Genomic DNA, 17,910 nt, shown 5'->3' on the forward strand with positions numbered 1-17,910 from the left:
TGTGGTCCCTCTGTTCTTCATTTGTTCCACGTAGTTTTCTGCTTTGTCCTCAGTTTCGTATTTCTCTTTAGTTATTCCTTTGGCATTCCTTTGCCTGTCTTTTGTTACTTGCTTTCTGGATTTTTCAAGTTTAGCTACCTCAAAGGACTGGTTTGACATTTTGGGAATTACCCTTATTGGCTTTCTTGCCAAGAATTAGGTGAGAAGACTGATACCACTCATATCTGACAGTTAAATATGAAGCTAGTGCAAGCAGCCGGTTAGCTTAGCTTAGCTTAGCATCAAAGCTGTAAACAGGGGGAAACAGTTAGCCTGGCTCCATCCAGTAGTAACAAAATCTGCCTACAAGCCCCTCTAAAGCGCACTTATTTACATTTTATATCTAATTTGTTTAATTCTTACCAACAACCAAGTGTAAAAATTACAGTTCCCCATTTTTTTTGCAGGTTATGTGCCAAACTTTGCTGTGGCTTGGACCAGTTACTTCCTGGATCCACCGCTGGTTACCTGGTAACTGGTCTGAGCCAGTTTCCAGTGTATAATGCCAAGATAAGATTGTTTGGGTTTTTAGTTTTGTGATTTCCTGTTTCATGTTAAAGATCCTATTATCCCATCATTTTTTACTTTCCACTTCCTGTCTTTGTTTGTTTTCCTGCCCTTTTTCTGTGTGTCTCATTAGTTAATGACTCCATGTGTATTCAAGCCTGTGTTTTCCCTTCACTCCTTGTTGGTTTGTCTGTTATTGTCCTGTGTTCCTGTGTCTGTTCCCTGGTCCTTGTGTGTCAAACTATTCCTTTAACTAACATAAATATTAAGAATATAATTTAACAGTACTGTATTATGAGGTTCTTAATCTTAAAAAATCAAACGTTAAAGCCATGAATCAAACATACATCCAGTTAATACTTGGTGCACATAAAGGCCAATCTTTCGTTTCAATCAATAAATGTTCAGAGTAATTCCAGTTTAAACACAACACTGCTGTGCAAGTAATTAAGTGGTTTAAGGCAGTCATTCGTCCAATGGACCCATATAGACAATTATTAAAGAGTTCTGTCCCACTGCCATAATGTTGTTCATTTAGTAATAAATCATATGGTTACTACAGTTGTGACAAAGGTGCCTATGATGGGAATAGTAATGGTTGTACACTGAATAAATGGGATTACTTCCATTGAATTAAAGTAAAATTAATCTGTTCCTAATGCTGCTAAGGACCATCTGGAGAACATTTTTTCATTAATTCAACATTTATTTATTCACAGATTGTTGCTGCTTTCCGGCCACCACAATGATTCACATTCAGGCTTGCTGGGTCAGCATCAGCTTCCCTAACCATTCAGCCTGTTGTTTTGACTCACTCCGACTAAAATCCGCCCTCCGTCAGGCTGCAAAGGTCATTCAACTCACCGTCTACACATGCTGGCCTCGCCCTGGTGGTCCCGGCGATCTGGCCTCTCCGGCAGGCGCAGCGGGCCGTCTGCCTAGCGATGGTCCGTCTGGGAACGCTGCTGTCTCTGTTGAGCATCACTATCTCACAGGTTCCCACCGCCAACTGGCCTGCCAAACAGCAGCGAGAAACAAAGTACATCACATTAGCATAATGAGACTATAATGAACATATTACAGAGGAGCAACTGGTGTTTGAAGGTACAAACAACAGGCAGCCTGGACACAGGGCCCCTTATTTGGTCTGTGTGGCGCTGAACAGTTTAATACACTCATTTAAAGCCTCAAATAGAAGAATGAGAAACTGATTTCAGTGCTTTAAATCAGCAGGTCAGAACGCTTCTTCAGCTGTAAAACAGTATGGCTGTTTAAATGTCTTATAGTGTTCATGTAAAAAGAATCTGTTAAAAGGACATTTTTCTGTGTGGCTAGTCATAACAGCAAAAAAGCCTGTAAGTCGAAAGCCTGAAGATATCAAAGTGCTAAAAGGCAAAAGCAGTCAGTGTGTCACTTCTAACATTGCCTGGTTTGCTTTAATCAGTGTTAGAAGTAGCCCGAAATCAAAAGTGTTTTTCTGATTGACCTGACAAGGTCATTGTAAGAGCAGATCAAGACTTTTGTTTGTCAGAAGCAAAGGTGGCACTGTCTGACATTGTTATAGTGCAGCAAAAACTCCCTAGAGAGGAGATTGTGGTAGATGGTTAGGTCAACAAAAAGTGTGACTTTGACAAAGAAAACCTGCTTTTTGTTTCATGTGAACAAACCATGTGGATGACCAAGTATTTGTTTTAGCCTTAATCTAATCAAATCCTCACCATAATGTTGGCACACTGGAAGACGTCCTATGAATTATTTTGTAATGTCATATGCATTTTGGAAGGCACTGACAAACAATGCCATCCCAGCAATAGGGGCATCGATTCAGATATTGGTAGTTTGGCGAAGCAAAGACAAACTACATACTTTGGTGTGCAGTTTGGAGGACTCATTGAGGATATCATGTGTGCACAGGTGATAATTAGTGCTGAGTGTGGTGTGAGAGGAAAGCTCATGGGGAAAATATCCTCTGGAGTGCATCAATGTGCATGGCAATCTGTTCAATAGATTTTCACATTTTCATGATGGTGCAAGCAGGAAGGTCAGCAGAGTCCAAAATGTTGGACATCATCCTCTGAATACTAGCGGCATGACTCTGGAATGACTTATCAGTCTGTTAGTTTGTCGCTTTGGTCCAGACTGAAATGTTTCAGTAACTGGTGACCCCCTGACCTTTCATTAAACGGCATTGTCTGGTCTAAATATCAATCCGTCCAGTGTTGGTACAGTCCTTATCAGATAGACAACCATATAAATCAAGTACGACCCATATTTACATTTCTTGTCGGGCAGCAACCTCTAGCACCCGTAGTAAATATTACAGCTAGAAAGGAGGAAGTGAGGAGAAGCAGAATAGAGAATAAAGTCTGTATAAGGAGGAAGTCGGGGATGGCTGATCGGGTCAAACGAGCACAGGACTTTCATTCAGGAGACTGCTGTGTCCAGTGTGAAACCAGAAGTCAACAGTTCTTTTAAATCGCTTGCATCAGTGAAGTGGCGTCACGTACATAATGTAACGTAAGTAACATAGGTACATTTGTAACTGAAGTGAGAGTTTAACCCAATTACAATGTTTTCCTAACCAACCAATCTTCTTGCCTAGACCTAACCAAACTGACCGTATGATGAAGGTCTAGTTATCCTGTTACTAGTACGCTGCAGTCATGTTGTTTTGGGAACAGTGATATATGTTGTAGGTACTGGCACTCCACCCTTTTCACTAATTTTTATGAGGATGTGTTGGATAAATACCTGCAAAATAAGTCACAATCCCTTCAGCCTCAGCTGTATTGTGTGTTGAGTACTAATTAGCACACATTAGCATGCTACAACGCTAAACTAAAATGGTGAACATATAAAATATGCTTGCTTAGCATCAACGTATTAGCATTGTTAGTATGAGCATGTTAGCATGATGATGTTGCACATTAAATGCTGATATCTGGAAAATGTTATACTATAATTATAATCTTAGTGTATTTCAATGTCATAACTTTACCATATTTATTTTATATTCAGTAAAACTATATCTGGACTTACGTATTACTATTAATACCCTAAATGTTTAAGACCTATATGTCCTAAGTTCAAAATCTCATTTTTACATTCGTCCTGTGAGCAACAGAATTGTATTTTTAAATATTAAAGGTTCAGAGTCTGTATGCTAAATTTGACTACTCAACTATTAAATGAAACATGGAGCGCTGGCTGAAATAATATGTGACTCAGATGAGTTGGTATTGGCTGCTGGTCACTGTGCTACTACAACAGACCAATTTTCAAGCAAAGTTAAGCTCTACTGAGATGGCAAATGGACAGAAAAGTCTTAAGGTGATGATTACCTTGCTCTGAAATCTCTGTCGTGTGGGAGTGCAATTCTTACACCTCTATCCAAGCACAGAGAATCACTTCAGAGTTCTCCAGGCATTACAAATTGATGGATGACTCCCAGGCCTGGGCCCTGTGGTTTAGCAGCTTTTTTTGAGTATCAAGTTAGTCAGAATGTGATTTCTAAATTAATTACACAAACTGGCGAACCTGCGATTCACAAGGGTGTTTCAGCTGCAAATGGACTTCTTGGGAGAGAGGAAAATATTACTTAAATAAATGTTCTCCATCATCTTGACTTTTTCCATGTCAGGGGAGTTAAAAGAGTTGATAGAACACTTTTAAAACTTTTACTTGGCAAGTTGCCTGATGAAATTACTCCAATGAATCTTGTTTTTTTTTATTGAGTACGTTTGGATAAATCTATTTAAGACTTTCTGGCAGCAAGAGATGAATTTCTAGCAGCATTTAAACATTCAGGACACCATTTTAAACAATTGTCCAGGTGACGAGATGAGATTGGTGCATGATGATCATTTGTAATGAGTCACATTGAAAGCAGGGTAAACAAAAGACGAGCTGTAACAATGATGTTTGCGATGTTAAGATTTATTAAATGAACCCTCTGCGTGGCCTTTTGTTGCTGACAGTTTGCTTTAACACTTACTGTCGAGACAGCAGTTTTGTTTGGGTAAATTGTTTCGAAACCTGAGGGAACATATTTAATTGTCTTTTATTTAGGCCTTCCTGGTGTGTTTGAGGGAAATTATTAACTGTTAATAGTCTTGTGTGTGATGGATAAACAAGCTTTAATCACAGTAAATTGCTTCAGGGCGTCTGCTGCTTTCAAAAACTCATTTGGAAGAACAAATTTAGAAGACACGTTTTCTGAATCACCTTTGTCACTTAAACTCAAAGGCAGCTTTGTTGCAGCTTCAAATAAGAACTACAAAACAGATCAATAACCTGCTGAATCGCACTTGAACAATACTAATGTGTGAGTACATCAAATCTGACTCGGCGTGAGCTCAGCACATTTCTTAATAAGTGCAATATAAATGTAAAGTTAAATAACTATATTGCACCTTATCTGCTCTCGGTTGAAGGGTAAGGCTCAGAAAAGTTGGGGAAACTTACTTCACTTCTGCAATGATGTGGGGAAAGTAACGCTGTTCCTTTCTTTCTTTTCTTTATTGAATGGAAGGCTGCCAGTGGAAGCCATTCAGGCAGACACTGAAATAAAATCAGCTCAGCAGAGGTAGATTAGAGAAGAGTCTGTGCTGCAGTTCCTGTGAGGTCAATCCCTGGCATTCACCAACCATCACTCCTTTATACTGCTGTTTCCTGTTCTTCCTAACACCCTCAAAGGTTCATTAAGTGAGACGCTAACTGCTCGATAGCATGAAATGGCTGTAATAATGGCAAAGGTTGAAAGGGTTGTTGATCAACACAAATGACTCATAAAATTACCTCAGCAGGTGCTGAGACTTCCAAGTTTCTAAGGCGACGAAGTTTCGGAGCAAGACATCTTGGAATTATTCCAGATTTCTTCTCATCGTGCTGACCTTGTGACCTTCCTTCCTTATAGTAACAAAATGTCTCCTGGCCAAGGATGGATCATTTGTGGGCACTGGGGCAAAAATTAACTTTGGGTCCCGGTGTTCCCCCCCCCAGCCAATAATTCCAAGTCTCTGTGCACTAGGGTTGGGTACTGGACTTGGTACTTTCAAGGGTACTGACCAAATTACATTGGTGCTACTGAATACATTAAATAAATGGTGCCAATTTTCAGTACTTGAGAGCACATCTTCAGAGTAAAGTTTAGAGGAAGAGAAGGAGCGTCACAGTGAGGAAGGGCAACACTTACAAACAGAAAGCTGACCAGGGAAACCTATCTGACCTGAGGAAACACCTAGTAAAACAGGGAAGGTATCTAAAGGCTGAAAATTGTACCGTGTTTGATTGCACAAAAGCTAGGTCCCCTGCAGCAGCTGCAGCTGACATTAGCACAACTGCAACCAGTGCTGCGCTTGTTCTTGTAGAGTTGAACCCTCACACATGATTGATGAGGTATCAACATTTTCATCAATATCTTTACGCAATTAATTAGCTAAATTTTGTTGGAGATAACTTGTCTTTTTTCACTGTCTTGGTTGATGTTAGCTTAGCATTTTTACTAGCGTAACTAGTGCCTGAACCCGTTGTATGAAACCAATAGTACATTATTAAATAGCATTTATAGGGAAATATTACAGCATGCAAGAATCGCTGTAGTGACAACATCTCAACAGACAATACCGGTGCACCTTCTTCTTCTTTGGATCAGGCAGACTAGGCACTGCATTAGTGGATTGCTGCCTTCTACTGTTTGTTGTTAATGCTCCTTTTGACAGTTATTTTTATTTTCATTGTCCAGTACTGTGCTTGTATTTCATCAGTTTCTTCATTTTGTCCCGGTTGAGGTCTTTGAACAGCTTCCTCCAACAAATCATACTAGAATCTTGTTATTGGTACTGGTACTGAATTCCAGGTACCAGTATAGATACCGGGACTGGTTCAAATGTGAACATTGGCAGGTTAAATCCTCATTCATTGTGCGTCAGTGTGTTTGTAGTATTTTGATAAAAAACAACATTACAACCTGGCCAAGAAATGAAATGGACAGAAGGAATTGCATCAGTTAGTTTTCATCTAACTAGCAAGAAATTAAATTATTGTTTATCCAAAAACACTTTAGCGGATATTGATATAGTTAATTAGAACAAACTCAATGAGACTGTTAATATGTCTAGCAAGATTGCAGTTCAACGACAACACAGTATGTCGCGGCTTTGTAAAGCTAGAGTGGCAGTTAAAGGCCGGACAATCCTCAGTGATGTATCACACTCTATGGTGAAGATGAGGTTCAGGATACCACCTTTGCAGATCCTTTATACCTTCCAGTATAGCTCTATTAAACAAATCCTTGCTATGAGGTGAGTGTGTCATTTGCATCTTGGTATATTTATATTCTTTATTGTTGTGATGATGTGAAGCACTTTGTTGTTAAATCTTTCTTTGAATGAAAACGTTGTAATATTTTTGATTTACAACTGACTCAGACTTTCCAAAGAATTTCCAAAAGGATAAAAAATGAAACCAACTAACTTTAGTTGTGGATCCTTTACAAATCAATAAATAAAATTATCTTAAGTCAAGTGACACTCTTTCGAGGCCCTGTTTTCCCTCTTTTCTGATAATGCAGCCTTTTTCTCCACAAGATGAGCCCTTTTTCATTGTCAAGGCTCATGAGTTTTCCTCCAACTACTTCACCTCAAAAATGCAGCATATAGGGTCCCTGCTGGCCAGGTTTAACACTTTAATTGAAGTATTTTTCCCTCAACACCAAACCTTGGCAGCCACACTTTGTGATTTAGCCTGAAAAGATTGGTGTATTTTGTTCATCAAATTATTACCTGGACCCGTCTTGGGAGTCATAAAATCATCTCTACAAAGAGCTGCTATGCACATTTCATTTCATAGCATCAGCCCTCACTCCCCACCCTCCCCCACCCACCACCCGCCACTACGCCCACCCTCCGCTCTCTTTTTGCTGAGGCGACTCCCTGTATACTTGGTGGGCGCTCGGAGGACAGAGGTGCCATCACATATCAGTGCTCTCTGCCATGTTTCAACACTGAACAGATGAATGGGCTTCATGCAATAAGCCTGAAGGATAGTGCGGCGGAGGGAGCAGTTGAAGTGGAGAGTTGTGTGTGGGTGTGTGGGTGGGGGTACTTTGTAAAGGGCCCTAAGCTCCGCGGCCAGAGCTCCATCATACATACAGGAGTTAATTCATATGACAGGGGGTTCCTGTCACTCAGCAGCACGAAGACACTCGGCCTCGTCTCTATTTCACATGATGGAATGCGCATACACTGCGGCGGCGTGGAGCGTGCCGAGTGAAGGATGGCGCCACGTCGCCGTCCAAGCTCTGGATCCTGTCAGGAACGACATCTAGAGGGCCACAGGAAGCCGACACGGAGCACAGAGACTGGCTCTCAGCACTGACTGGCAGCCTGATGACCTTATCACTGAATCATAACATTATACAGTACAAGTGCAAAGTGGCAGCGCGCGAACACACACACACACACACACACACACACACACACACACACACACACACACAGGGGTTCAAACACACACAGCTTAAAGCAAAGACGTGTCTGTGCTCTACATATCAGCGCTTTGATCAGACACACTGCAGATCACCAAAGTACAGGAGCACAAATATCTTAATATCTCCGCCTGAAATAGGCTGCCCGGAGTCCACACTCGCTCTCACAATGTTCCCCTGATTCAACGTGCGTCACTGCAGGATTGAGAACCGGTGGGCATGATGAGCTCATTCAACCCTGGATACATTACACTGGCAGACCATGGCAACATACAGTGAATAAAGAAACCCACAATTATCATGTCTGCTGTTAACATCTCGCAATCTATTCCAGCTGTTTATTGTTCCTTATTCAGACACTTGCACTTATCATTTCACTTCATTCTGGCTTATCTTTCTTCTTGTTTGTGCCTTTAATTAAGACTGCGCGCACACACACATCAGTAGTTAGTATAAACTGATAAAACACTTTTATCAGATTTAAGAGACAAACACATGAGACACACACTCTGCACCGCTCCCATACAAGTGACACCAGACTGGGAGCTGCTCTGCTTCTCCTCGGGGAATTTGCCATAAAATTATATGACAGGCTGCACTGAATGAACTATGACAAGGATTCCATTTCCATATTAAAACAATCTCCCCTTTATAGATTGTAATTACTTGCGGGCTGCTAAAGATGGAAGTGAGGTCTTACAATGTTTTATTGCAAAGAGCTCGTCTGCAAACTCAACCATATTTATTAAAAATTCCACTTCTTGTAAAGCTAGTGTAGTTAATTATTCATGACAATATGTATTGTATTTGGTATTATTTCCCATAAAGAAGCAGCTATAGCGCAGAGCCGCTCGGTGCTGGCTTGGCTTTAACTTCCTGGCATTGAATCTAACCGGTTTTCCCTGAGAGAGCCAATCAGACTCTAATCACTACACTGGCACACAATAATAAGTCTGAGTGATTATCTTCATTCCATTGTATGTTCCTGTCTCCATAGAAGTGCCGCTCTCAAGGATGAAAACGGGGCTGCCAACATAGAGCCAGTTTAGAGAGCATGACAATCATATTAATATGCATCAATTCAGATATGAATTCAATGGATCTTTTATGGAAGATTTAAAACATTGTGTGAGATGTTATAAATATTAATGTTGCAGGTAATCAGTCGAAATTGATTTGTGCTGGCTGCTGTTATCACATTTTAACATGTAATGAGCTCTCGCTATCGTATCTCCTCAAGTCTTATGTCATGCAGTGAGTACATGCTGCTCAGATTTATGTTTTTCTCTTACAAAGCCTTATGTTTCAGGCTGCAACCAGATCGATAACCTCCCACCTGAACCAAATATCAAATGACAAACAGTGAAAAATTATTTCTTTAGTGCGACCAACAGTCCAAATCAAAAAAAATTTCAATTTATGGCAGCAAATCCTCACAGCTGAAGAGAATAAACCAAAGAATGAGCCTCCTGCAAAAGCCACTTGTACAAACAGAGGCCTGAGTGATTTAAAAGAGACCTATTATGCTGTTCTATTTATTCCTGTCCTTCGTTGCTTTATATATCTTCTCAGCACTCGTTGACTTTGAAAAATGGTTATAAAGCCAGTCGTTATAATTACATTATCGCCTTGTCGTGCATCTCTTATCTTAAGGACTTATCGATACATGTGCACGACCTTGATCATTTTTGCTGACCTCAGCATCGCCTGTTGGGTTTACAGGCATTTTTTTGTGAACAGAGGCTGAGAGTCCATTGTATTTATTGTTTTGGGTGAGGGTTTTATTCGATTTATTTATGACATTTTAATATTTGTTTCACATCCTAATTACAGTGTCTGACTATTCTGAAGAATGAACTGTCATGGACTTCTTTGCTCTCTGAAAAGAGTGCAGTTACATTATGATTCTATTATTTTGTCATGTGATGAATGGCGTTTGTCAAAATTATTTCTCAAACAATATATCTTCTAACAAAGATGCCTAATTGTAATGCCTTCATCTGGATGAACTCGGAGTTTGAATATGTCTATAATGAAATGTATTCTTGTCCTGACTGTCACATCTCCTTGACCGCCTTCTGTCTCTGTCATGGACTTCTTTGCTTTAGCCAACATCAGATTTTTTTTGCATCTGACTTTTCTGTCAGACCATTCCCTCTTCATTTCAGGCACAATACGGCTCTGCAAGGACACCATGTTGACAGTAATACGACTACTGACACTCCTACACTTGTTATGTTTTCATCTGCTGATGTCCAACAGCAGGACTTCAGGCTCTGAGATCTGAAATTCGTATTTGAACTTGGATGACTTTTTTGTCTGAAAGACGCCCACACACAAAGCAGAAGGAGTCTTGTACAGCTATTCTGAGGTGTCAAATGAGTTAATGGTACAAATATGCAGCCAATACATGATTAGGTGGTTTTCATCAAGTTAAAACCAGCAATTTAAGACAGATTTGTGCAGTTAAGAGGGTTCGCTGGATCTGACTGGAACACTCTGATGAGCAAAGCTTACAGAAAAAGGAAGAGAGTTTTAAAATGAGATTATTACGGAAGCCCTAAATGATCGAACGTATTATTTCCTCTGTTTTCTCGAGATCATAAGTTATTAATGTCATTATCACAGAATAACAATAACATCTAATAAACATTAGGCTATAAGTAATGAGAAGGAATGACCTTTTGTTTTCTCATGATAACGGGTTAAAGCAACATTATGTAGAAATTGGCATTTTGCGCCCCCCACAGTTTCTGAGCGCAATACCACTGTCGTAAATTCAGGTTTGTAACAATGTGTGATTGGACGTAATGCAGCTGCTGACTACAAACAAAACTCATTATGTTATAACAATGTTATGTGTTGAAAACTTGTATCTTTAAAGCAACATTATGTAGAAATTGGCTTTTTGTGCTATTTATTATCTTGGGAAAACGAAGCTCATTTCCTTGCGATCTAGAGAAAATGATCCTGTTAGTTCAGGAAAACAACATTTTGTATTCAGTGATAATGACATTAATACCTCGTGATCTCAAGAAAACATTTAAAATTTAATTTGTTATCACAGGAAAACAAAAGAAATAATATGTCTGACAGTTTAGGGCTTCTGTAGACTAGATCATTATAATTATCTGGCTTTAATTTTCTCAATTAAATGATTAATCTCCCTTGCGTTTAAATGTCAAAAACTGTGAAAAATGAACATCAACAAAACCAAAGGTGACAATATCAAATTGCCTGTTTTGTCCCGCCAACACTCGAAACCCATAATCTTTTAGTTCACGCGCAGAGTTTGACAAAGAAAATGAGCAAATCTGTGTGATTTAGAAACTACATGCAGTGAATGTGGTATTTTTGTTTGAAAAATGACCTCAACCATATATCATACATCTATCTTATCTTATCTTACAGAACGGTCCTGTTTTCCCTTGATAATGAGTTACATTTTATTCCTTTTCTTTATTAAGTTATTTATGTCATTATCACAGAATAAAAATAATATTTAATCAATTTATGGCTATTGGTGATAAAATCGAATGACCTTTTGTTTTCTTATGATAACGGCGTCATTTATCTCGTTTATCTTAGGAAAACAGCATTTGTTAATCTGTAAATGACATAACTCGTGATCTGGAGAGAACAAGTAAAATGTAATTCGTCATCACGGGAAAATAATATGTTTGACCGTTTTAGCCTTAGGCCTTAGATTATTATTTAATAACAGGATCCCCTTATTATTTTCTCAATTCAGTGATGAATCTCTTTGTCTTTAAAGTGTCCTAAAGCCAAAGGTGATGATATTAAACTGCTTGTTTTGTCCCACCAACACTCCAAACCCCAAAAATATTCAGCTCACTAGCAGATTTGACAAACAAAACAGCAAATCTTAATGATTTAGAAACTATGAGCAGCAAATGTGGTATTTCTGCTTGAACAATGACCCTAACAAGATATGAATCATCAAAAAAGTTCTTCATTATTTTTCTGATGGACTTATGGACCACTTGTTTCAGCCCTGATAAGAATACAAACATCAATTAAATCGATTATCAGAATGTTAATTTTCCCTCCACTACTACTCTCATTTTGATTGCAGTGCTCAGATTTAATCTCCCCACCGCGCCCGTCCTGATCTCACAGCTCTGTCTGTTATTAACAACTCAGGACGACATCAAACAGAAATCTTATTCGGCTGAGCATATGCTAGTCAAGGCGGCCACAGCCAAGTGCATCTCATTACCTTAACACCATTTGACGCGCGCAGCGCAGTAGGTGGCGTGTAATGGGACAGCAGGTGAGAGAGGCAGATGTTTGACTGACCTCGTGCTATACGCTTCCTGACACCGCCATGATCCTCTGCTGCTAAACAAGTAGGGCAGCGGAGCAGTGGAGCGAAACATGCGCTTTATATTAATGTGCTGGCTTTAAAAGGGAATACCAGCGCTTGATTTCACCTGCTATTTGAATACTCTACAGCAGTCCGATCAATATTTATGCAAGTGAACAACTCTCTGCTAAAGTCGGAGGACCTGTAATGGTTCCTAAGTATGCAATTTAATCTGAAGCTGACAGAAATGAATCAGGGACGCTGGTGGAGGGAAGCAGCCGTGGTGACTTCTGGAGATGAGGGGTTTCTTATGCTATTACAGGATGAAGCTCATTTTCCTGCAAGCAGTAAAATAAGCACAGTGCTGGCCCACAGTCAGTCCACCTGTATTGTTCCGGCTCTTATATCCTGATGACAACACAGGTTGGAGTTTCTGCTCTCAAAAGCTCTTCATATTCATAAATGTGAACCTGCGTTGTGTTCATACATGGGGATGTTTAAAGCTGCACCAAGTGTGATTTTTTTTGTACAATCACGAGCACCCAGTGGGGCTGCAGGGAATAAGAGAGGCACCACACCCCTGCCAGCTGAGACTCCGGAGATGTGTTGTATTTGCCCATATTTAATTCTCGTGTCAGGTGTGTGCACTGCTCCACCCACAGGGAATGACAAATTGAAACTTTCCGGAGCAGCAGTAGGATGGCGCTCCCTCGGGAGAAAGCCGGTCTTAACAGTGTCAGATTGTTTCCTTTCTCACTGGAAAGCAGGAGAGGACTTTCACTTTACAAGACTTCGAGGTCCTTGCAGTTAATTTTTTTTTTTACCACTCTCTAACTTTCAGCGCTGCCATTGTGTGACATTGCCAAGGGCTGCTTTAAAATAGAAAATATTCCCCTTACATACATCCCCCTGCTAGGACTGACACTGTAATTTAGGTCCGGTCTGCGACATGTCTCATACAGTACACATGATGACGGTGGCTTATGATAGATTTGTGTTGCAGTGATGCAGCACAGTCTGGGCTGCAGAGATATTACAAGTGGAGTACACTCAGACAATCGGTTGTGGATGAACACAGGCTTGAGGCATAAAGAGTGAATGTGCAATATGCCTCGCAAAAGCAAACAGTCGCTCCGCTGAATGTAATGCGGAGAGGACTGTAAAGACACGGTGACTCACTTCAAATTTCTCTCAGATAGCCCTCTAGGATCCTTCTGTAACGCGAGCACAGGAGAACGGTGAGCATCACAAGACTATTTTGACCTCACAAGTGCCTAACATTGCTGCCTGATTGCATGAACTGTGCGGCTTTAATATTCGAGCCTTATTCAGCCCTCTCAGAAAATCATGATCATGGCATCAGGCATAAAATAGAACGGGACACAAGACTGAAGGAACATAACTCAAATCATTTGCACCACTCTGCCAATGATGGAGCAGTTTCAAGCCCAGAGCTTTCCGCAGAGAAAATAACAATGCAGGAATACAGTGAGCGGTGCACTACACTCAACCACAAGGGAGGTCAAAGCTGACGGCGAGGAAGAATTCATATTCAGGCAGCGATGAAATATGAGCTTTGTGTGCTGCCAAATTGATTTAGCTGTAAAAATTCTTTTCATTTTGCTCCGTAAAGATGCTCACACTTTTACAGCTCTGCCGCCTATAGAAGCAGGCCTCGATGATTTGCTTAGAATTTACAACCAAGGTCATAATCAAAGCGGGCCTCCCTTTGCATGCCTAATGCCGCCTTGAAGAAGACCCGAATGGAAATCATCTTTTTCACTCCAAAAAGTCGGTAATTCTCCGCTACTCTGATGAGTTTAATGCTTGGATGGATAGGCCCTGCACCCTGAGTTTAAAGAGAATACCAGCCGAAGATTTTTAAATTCATCATTCCGGTGAACCGTGAAGACTTGCTGTCTCCCGCACAGGAGCTGATTTTTTTAAAGATGGAGGAAATAAGCGTGATAGCATCAGGAATAATTTAGGATAAAATCAGTCTGGTTCTTGAATGACATTTGGACACATTGCAGAGTCCACAGCACAAAGAGTGGACTGACCGTGAGAGTCCATCATCAATGGAGCTCTGTACTGATTGTAGAGGCACTGTGATTCACTTGAAAATTTAGTGACACAGCCTGTAGACGTTATCTCGTAAACTGTGCGCTGTCATTCCCATCGACAGCTTGTACTACGGAGCCAGATGACAGGATAGATTGTTGTTTCTGCTCCCCGGCTGCAGGACGCTGTAATTTGTGTTGAGAAGCACTGATTGAATTATTCAAACAAATCAAAGTGACACTTCAGTCATGACACGTGACATGTGCTGCAAAAAAAAAAAAAAAAAAAGCATTGCTGTCTGCTGCACTAATGACACCATGTATAGGATAAATCTCTCATTGATTCATCCATTGTTTCTTTTTATATTTCTGGTTTCCCACATTGTAAATAAAGTGATGTTTGCAAAAAGCAGAGAAAGAGCAGGTGGAAGGCATAAGAGGAGGTAGCTGAGCATACAAACAAAACGACAACTGCCACAAATTTAAAGGATGAAAATTCAGTCATTGTCTGCTCACCCCTAAGCCAAATGTTAGGTGAAGTTTCATAGTCAATAAAACATTCCTGGAGCTGTACAGCAAAACAGCGCTGCAGAATTCTTCTAAACAACAGAAGTAGATGGGGACTTGAAAATAAATATAAAATGTCTCCATACAGCTCGTCTGGTGTTAATCCAAGTCTCTGAAAGCCTCGAGATGCCAGAATGGATTCGTAAAGACGTTATTTACACCCTCGAGACATCGTTGAGCGTGTGCACCCACTTCACACGGGGTGCGCGATAACACTTTTAGCTTAGCATGTACGGTGAAGATTTGAGCTTTAGAAAGGGGTTTAAATAACGTCTTCTCAAATCATTTTAGGATCTCAAGGCTTCCACAGACTTGGATTACTTCGATGAATTGTATGGAGTTATTTTATATGTTGTTTTTTTCCAGTTAATTTTAAAGTACCCATTTACTTCAGTTGTTTAGGTGAATGCTGTAACGCTGTTTTATTGTGAACACCCGACTTTCCATCTGCATGAGGGTGAGCAGACAATGACTACATTTTCATCATGATTTTTTTTTTTTTTATCCTTTAAAGCTGCATTTAAGAATTACTGGCCACTTGGGGGCAGCAGATCACACTAAAACCACAACATGGGTTAGCAAATAATTGCCTCTTTACACATTCAGAGGCATGGAGCAATATTAACATCTATTTGCAGCTGTTCTTTTGACCACCAAGTCCAATTTTCCCTCTTCTCTACGTTTGGTCTATCTGGCTAGTTGCTTAATGAAGCTCAGCGTAAGTCGAAGCAGGAAGACTATCTTGATGTTCATTCATTCACAACGCTCACTCTCCTCACTTATTAATCAGCTGACTGTGGGCGATTACTCTTTCAATTAAAGAGATTTTGCCACGATTAAATCGACCAACCAATCAGGCCGTTGCCGCCAAACTTCAAATCTGTTCTCCTCTCTGCTGTTGTCAGCTGTCGTTTCAGTGCAAAATCATTGCAGCCCTCCTCCACCCCGTTTATCATATCCAGTGCCCAGAGTCCACCTCATCACATCCAGATCTAACTGAACTTCTCTGAATTGTCTGTCATTTGGTGTTGGACAGGTAGCACAGTGGTCACCTGTTGCTGCTTGAAATGAGATTGGTTATAGAAAAGGTTAATGTGCTTGAAAACAATGAGAGAAGAGGAGTTAAATAGCTCTTAGCTGAAGGGAACTTCAGAGAAGGGTGATAATTCTCTGTGAGTTTGTCACTATGATCCTTTCAGGAGATAACTTGATCTAATTTTATTGTAAAAATACTTATTTGCAAAGCTTTCAACTTCTTCAACAGGAAATTAGAAAAAGAAAATGTTATGCTATGATACAAAAGGTTTGATTGACAGGTGAAAGTGCCTTGAAGAAGCACAGCGATGAGTGCCTGCTTTGGCATCAAAGATGTTCAAAGATCATGAGGATTCCTCTTTTGAAATACACGATGCACTCATTTGATTACACTTTAGAAGGAGGATTTCTTTATGTTCCCACTTTAAGCTGAAATGTATTCCTGCTGTTTGAAATCATTGAGCTGAGTTGGAGCAAAGGCCAACTGTCCGTCCACCTCCAACTTACAAATGTGAGTAAAAACGATCCGCCCCTCCTCCGCTTCACAAACACACACACATCGACCCAAAGGTTGGTGGTTGACAAAGCAGGGAGGAGTTGCCACTGCTCTCTGACTGCACCACTGAACCGGAATGTGGTCCGGTGAGGAAATCCAGACATGTCCAAATTTATCGTTGAATAAACTGGCAACGTTGAAAGCGGCTGACAGGCCATTCATCGTGGTGGGCGCTGGCCCAATGGCATGCGTGGACAGGGCTGCTGTGCTTTGATTTCCTGTCCCGGCCGCCATGACAGATGAGTTACAGAGAGGGTGGAGGCGACGCAGCCTCTCACCACCACAAGGCTGCACCTCTCTGCCCACCAGTTTAACCACACTGGTCGCCGCTTCCAAGGCCCTTGGGGGCCGTGGAGGTGGAAGTGGTACGGAGCTGCTCACAGAAAGTCATGCTTGTTTTGACTCCATCAGTGGTGGGCAGTCATAAAAAGGAGAAAATATTCTGTAAACTCAATTCTGTGGTGGTCAGGACGACTCCTACAAGAGCAGTGACTGGTGAAAGCAACCAGTTTCAAAGGAGGATTTTAGTAGGATTTGAAGATTACAAGTAGGGATTAAAAAACTCTACGTGCTTCATTCTTAAAATTCAGCTCAGAACTGAGTGAGTGACACACAGAGAATGTCAAAACTCAAAACTCGAATCACATCCACAGGTTTAAACTATCAGAGCGAACCCAGGAGAATCTATTTACTCGAGAAATATCAGTGGTAGGAAAGTTCACAAGAGATTGATTGAACGATTTTGTACAATAACACGCTAATGAGATCATTTTCAGACGAAAATGAGTCAATAATAAATGGCTGAGGGGAGGGGGAGGGCTGCTGTAACTCCTCAGATAACACGCAGAGGCTTGAGAGACGGTTCAGGCGAGGCAGCAATGAGAGGCTGGTGACGGCAGCATTTTGGGAGAAAAACGCTGCAAATGAGAGGCAAAGGGAGCACATTTCAGTCCACAGGCAGTTCATTTTTCACATCAGTGTCTACTTTTGTTCCTGGCGAGCCGCCAAAGACATTGATGTAGGCTCTATCCCTCCTCCACAGCGGTAATTATGCTGCTGGCCAATGCTTGATTAAAAGATCTAATCTGTAAACTTAGTGTTCAACATCTCCCAACAAGTTCCAATGCTTTAAGCCTCCTCTCTCTGTGCCTTTGACGGAGCTGGAATCGGAAGTGTTTTGTCAGGGACGGTGAGCTGATGAAGTGCAAGAGGGAAACATCCTTTTGCTTTCTATCCTATGTCAGTGTGACGGTGTAATTGCACGGCGGATGTATTATTCAAGAGGAAAGCATGGCGTGGATGGATATAGACATAACCCGAGTGAGACTGTCAG

The 17,910-nt window shown here is 40.8% G+C and overlaps 1 protein-coding gene across 1 annotated transcript in view; it reads right to left on the reverse strand.

Moving 5' to 3' along the window:
* Window positions 1–17,910, reverse strand: part of tafa5l (TAFA chemokine like family member 5, like) — a 35,912-nt gene that overhangs the window by 17,348 nt on the left and 654 nt on the right. Inside the window, exon 2 of the mRNA XM_073470221.1 lies at window positions 1,411–1,560. Within this exon, the coding sequence (XP_073326322.1) occupies window positions 1,411–1,560 (150 nt within the window). The remainder of the gene's footprint in view (window positions 1–1,410; window positions 1,561–17,910) is intronic.

This window comes from Pagrus major, chromosome 7 (assembly GCF_040436345.1).
Source record: "Pagrus major chromosome 7, Pma_NU_1.0".
In the NCBI taxonomy this organism is placed as follows: Eukaryota; Metazoa; Chordata; class Actinopteri; order Spariformes; family Sparidae; genus Pagrus; species Pagrus major.